This window comes from Anoplophora glabripennis, unplaced genomic scaffold (assembly GCF_000390285.2).
Source record: "Anoplophora glabripennis isolate ALB-LARVAE unplaced genomic scaffold, Agla_2.0 scaffold1302, whole genome shotgun sequence".
Lineage (NCBI taxonomy): Eukaryota > Metazoa > Arthropoda > Insecta > Coleoptera > Cerambycidae > Anoplophora > Anoplophora glabripennis.
In genome coordinates this window covers 27,762-33,510 of record NW_019417422.1, presented here as the reverse complement: position 1 = coordinate 33,510, position 5,749 = coordinate 27,762, and the positions used below count along the sequence as shown (strand labels likewise).

The 5,749-nt window shown below is 34.3% G+C and overlaps 1 protein-coding gene across 1 annotated transcript; it reads left to right on the top strand.

Moving 5' to 3' along the window:
- The first annotated feature begins 3,571 nt into the window (after positions 1-3,571).
- Positions 3,572-4,342, top strand: LOC108915231 (golgin subfamily A member 6-like protein 22). The gene has a single exon (XM_018721205.1). It carries the CDS (start codon positions 3,572-3,574, stop codon positions 4,340-4,342), a length of 771 nt encoding a protein of 256 aa, XP_018576721.1.
- Positions 4,343-5,749: the final 1,407 nt, after the last annotated feature.

The window sequence follows — 5,749 nt, the reverse complement described above, 5'->3', positions numbered from 1 at the left end:
TGGATTTTGTGTACGTGGCTGATGCTTTTACGTCAGTGACACAGCTATTTATTTCAAACCGTTAGCGAAATATAAGATATCTTGTGCTAATGCGCATGTTTTTTCGTTCAAGAGACCTGAACGGAGTTTGAATTTTTGATATTTGTTTCATATACCCACTCAATTTCTGGCGAATGAACCCTGGCTGTTGTCGTGCTTTGTGATGACACATGTATAAAGGTAACAATACCATTTGTTTTCTCTCTCTCTCTCTCTCTCTCGTTCTAATATTAAACTAGTACCTATTGAATCTGAATTTTTAACAGATTTAAGAAGCAGTCTTAATAAACGGTGTACACAGAGATTTTCTTTCCCATTCTATTCCATTCCTCTCCTTTAGGTACCTACATTCTTCAGGCCACTTCAGAAGCAGCAGCAGTCTACAGGATGTTCTTAAAGAAACGACATGACAACTCTTAAAAGGTTTTTATATCTGTTGGTTTGTTCCTTAATACGTTCTCTCCCAGACCTAGGCTGAACTTTTGCTTTTTCAATACAATTTGATATTTAAAAGAATAAGTAGTTAGCGTTGGTCACATGGGCTTTAATACGAACTTAAGATATATATACAGATGACACGACATTATTAAGATAATAATAACAACTATTAAACCCATTTCCTAAATAGTATAGAATTCTTCTTGTAATTAAATAGATAATGTTATATAGGGTGTTAATTAAGTATGTACAATAAATTTAACAGACAGTGATTTTAAGACAATGCTTCGTTTTCGTATTAAACTTTTGTAAAAAAATTGATGTTTCGTAAATATCTTAACCCAATTTTAGTGACACAGCTATTTATTTCAAACCGTTAGCGAAATATAAGGTGCTAATGCTCATGTTTTTTCGTTTAAGAGACCTGAACGGAGCTATGTTTGAATTTCCCATCTTAAGATTATGAAATTTCACACTAATAACTGAAATATTCAATATATCAACCACAGTATTTCTGTTAATAAGTGATACTATGGTGGTCTAGAGGTAGCGGGCTCGCTTTGGAATCCAAAGGTTCGGGGTTCGAATCTCAGACAGAGCACTTTTTTAATTTAAATAAAATTCTCTCCTCTCTCCTTCACTCCGATCTCTATTGCCCAATCGTTTAAATATAGAAATATGAATTTACCACCAATAAGGCACTAATTACAAGTATGTTCTGCGCATGTATTAAACATATTTTATTTTTGTTCATATTAACTCATTTCCTAAATAGCATGGAATTCTTCTAATAATTAAATATTTTATCATCAGATTTTAAGTGCTACCCAACCGTAAATTTTATACTAATAGCTGAAATATTATTTAACATCAATAAATCAAATTGATTTGAAATATGGCTCAATTCAAAAGAAAATCTAAACAGCGATGCCTTTTATTGCGAATCGTGATTTTAATCCGTGTAAATCACGTATAATAGTTAGCAATAGTAATTATTTTGTCGACACCCACGACAGCTGGACATTTTACAAAACTCGAACAAAAACTCTACGAGAAACGTTCTTTACTCTACGCGAGGCGACATTTTTCGGCAAGCGATAGTGCTATCTTCCTCTTTTTTTAATTTTAAATACAAATACCTTTCCACTCTCCCATAGATGTCCTTCTGTGTCCGAAAATATTATTTATATATTTAAAAGTGCTTATTATACATCAATAGATGTAAAATTTTAACACAGGCAACAATTTGACAAACGTCGTTAATAAAAATTAGAAATAATAATACAGTATAATTTCAAAAATTTTAGAAAAGCTGGAACTTTGTTGCCATTCTTAAAAATTGGACACACCTTTGCTTATGGGCCTTATACACATACATATTCTACTGCCATATAAGCATTTGATTTGTATTACATGATTATACCCAGATAAAAACGATTCACAATTTTGTAGATTTACGAAATATTTCATTTTAATAGCGCGAAATAAATATCGATTTTGTTAACTTTTGCTGGTAGGTACTTAGTATTACGTACTATATCTACATATATATAATATGGTGAGTTCCATGTGAAGCGTTTAGTGTAGAAAAACAGACAAAAAATTTGTTTCATACTACTATGCAAATACTTACATATACAGGGTGTTACTTAAAAGGTATAATCTGGAACCCAAATGGTGTCGATTTAACCAAACCTGCTTAAACGAAAATGTGGTGAAAAAAGTTACAGCGTGTTAAACTTTCTTTCTTATTTTTTTGTTTTACACTTAACTCAGAATCCAGTTAACCGATGTGAGCAAAATTTGCTGTTACTTAGTTTCTCCTATTAGGTTAAATCATTCAGGGCGTTCATTTTACTGCAATTCTTTAGATGCTTCTGCAACTTTTTTGTACGTTTAAATTTTTACACGCAACTATCAGAAATAAGTGGATAAGTTTATTCTACACAAAAAGTGCACACCTATCAAAAGTGAAAATTATTATTATGCTTGGTTATGAAGATATTACAGAAAATATTTATTAACACATACCCCATATTTTTTGAAAATAACTACGTATCCATAATAAACATAATAAATAACATAATTAATAATATAGTAAACTGACCCTATGAAAAACCCTAGTGTACTTATTTGTATCATGATGTCTCTAGAACACGTTATAATATCTTTTTTCATGTTCTTATAGTAGGGGAGCCCAAGAGGGGATTTTGGGAGTTACTCAAGCGCAGCAGATTAACATATGGGGGATACCTTGCACCCTGTTGAATACCTCCACCATATCTAAGTCCTCTACTACTACTATGATATGCTAGAAAGAGAGAGTGGAGATGATCCCGACAAACTTGTAAATGATTTACGCTATTGTTACGAAAACCTCAATGGGACGACCATGGGCGACCCATGGTCGAACCGAAGCGAAGCGAACCGAACTGCCGAGAATTATTTGGAAGCATTCTTAGATTTAACGCGGCGCGTCTAGATTTTTCGTTGAGGGTATAAATTAATTTGCTTGTTTTGTATAGAGTAGTATTAGTACGAGTATTGGTAAAGCGTTCGGAGTGTTTGGAAGTATTAGTAAAGCGGTTGCAAAGTGAAGTATTGTGCAGTATAGTGATAATCGTAATTAGTTGGTGTAATTAGTTAATAAATAGTTAATTATCAAGAAGTGTATTAATTAATCGAACCCAGGGTTTTGTCACCACGTAAATTTCGTGACAATTGGTGTCAGAAGTGGGATTCAGTACCCGGAAGTGACTGTGAACGTGTTCAAAAGTGAAAGACATTAATCGGCTTGGACAGTGCGTTACCAGTAGTGACTGTTTACACAAAAAAAAAATAATAATAACTGGATTTGTGGATCTTCGCGAAAGTTCCAGAAAGTTCTATTCTGAAACTAATAGAGATAGACAATTTCCGACTTCACCGTTGTGTTTGTCGTGTCGAAATAAATCCGGGACCGCATTTTCGTAGAAGTTCTAGAAAGTTCTATTCGGAAATACAGAGATACAGCTTTCGACCTCGCCGCTGCATTATACACCTACAGAGAAACCCAGAACAGCAGATTTAATCAAGTTCTGAAAATTTGAAAAAAATGGCTAAATCTAGACAAGCTGCCGAGATGGAAGAACAAATGAAATTATTTATGAGTAATTTCATGGCTATGTGGGAGGAAAAACGGCAAGAAGATGAAGCTAAAAGACAGAAAGAGAAACAAGAAGAAGAGGCTAAAAGACAGAAAGAGAAACAAGAAGAAGAGGCTAAAAGACAGAGAGAGAAACAAGAAGAAGAGACTAGAAGACAAATGGAAAAACGAGAAGAACAAGAACGGGTACAGAAAATTATTGAAGAACAAAATACTATAGAACAGGTTCGAATAGAGAAAATACTTGAGGACCAGGAGATACGAAGCCGTAGAATTTTCGATAAGATAGAAAACTTCACTGCAGAAGTTATGTCAGTGCGTAATGAACTGATGGAGGTTAAGGGAAACATCCAGGAAGTAAAAGGTCGAGTTCGTGATGCCCAAGATATGGTGGAAAGATTAGAGACGGAAGTTAAAGGCCAAATTGTAAGACTGGAAACCGAGATGTCTAGGTTAAAGAGACAAAGCCAAATAGAGAGACCAGTGGCAGCAGGTTCACCTATCAAACCGCCGACGTACGATGGCACTACATCCTGGACCATGTACAGAAGACAATTCGACGCTGCTGCAGATGCCAATGGTTGGGACAACCAAGAAAAGGCCACCGCTTTGGTGATATCTCTTCGGGGTGCTGCTCTTGAACTGTTACAAACAATGCCGTTGGACCAACAGAGGGATTACAGTTTGTGCTTTTATCAGAATAGTAAAAAAAATCGATAGTTGGAAATATTCGAGCGCGTCAGATTAAGATATGACGGGTTAATTACATGCTGAAAAGTGTGCATTTCAATAATCTGATGATTTGAGCGTGACGTAAGGCAGTCAAAAGGTCACAAAGTTGTAAAAAAAACGTCACTACGACATTCTCAAGCGCGATCGATTTTTTTTATTTTGAAGGAAATAATTCAAGGATAACGGGAAAAATATAATCTGCCGATTTCCTCAAGCCGAAGTAACAAAAATCGTTAATAAAGTTTAGCGCGTGCAGCTGCAGGAAAATACATGTAGTTTCGAAACTCCGTCAGGAAACTCCGGGAGATGATTCTATGGATTAAAATAATAGCAGTATGTAATGAAAATTGTTTTCGAATTGTCAATTGTTTGCAAGTTACAGCTTGTCGAAGTAAATTTTTTAAAATTTTTTTATTTAAATAACTTATTTATTTCATGTTCGATTTGGCACACCCACTAAGTAGATGAAGCTCTATTGGACCAGTCAGAGAAAAGTTTCATTCTGCGCCGCTAGAGGGCACTTTACCTAGAACTCAACTTCTTAAATTTTTTCTCCTGCTAGACATCACAGAAATTTAAACATTATTGAAAAGAGAAACAATATCAGAAAAAAATATGTACTCTTTGTTCAAGCCGATAAATGTAACCGTTTACCAGGAAATCGCTATTCGTGTTATTCGTGTTATTAAACATCAAATTTTTGATCATTCTTTCTGTAATTATGTACAGGGTGTCCCGAAATTAATGCAACAAAACTTGGTCATAGATTCTTAAAACAAATTTAGGGGACCCGTATTTTTTATTTTTGCTAATAAAATGATAAAAAACTAAAAATATCGTTTTTTATTAAGATTTATATGTTGTTTAACTTATGTGTTATGACAGCAGAAATGGTTCTACAGTTCAGAGTATAATTTGTGCGAATGTATGTAGACATGTTGTATAATTTTATGTTCTGTGTGATNTTTTTTATTAAATTCTGTATAGGATTTATATGTTGTTTAACTTATGTGTTATGACAGCAGAAATGGTTCTACAGTTCAGAGTATAATTTGTGCGAATGTATGTAGACATGTTGTATAATTTTACGTTCTGTGTGATTTTTGTTAAAATTGTTTTAATTGTTTTAGGATTTATACATTGTACCTTTTTTTTAATAATAATATCAACTGTTTTACAGTTCAAATTCAAACTGAAAATTGACATACCACATTTGTACGAATGTATGTAAACAGTGGTCGGCTGTCTGTCTGTCTGTCTGCCTGTCTGCCTGTCTGTCGGTCTGGCTGCCTGTCTGTCTGTCTGTCTGTCTGTCTGTCTGTCTGTCTGCCTGCCTGCCTGCCTGCCTGCCTGTCTCTCTCTCTCTCTATCTATCTATCTATCTATCTATCTATC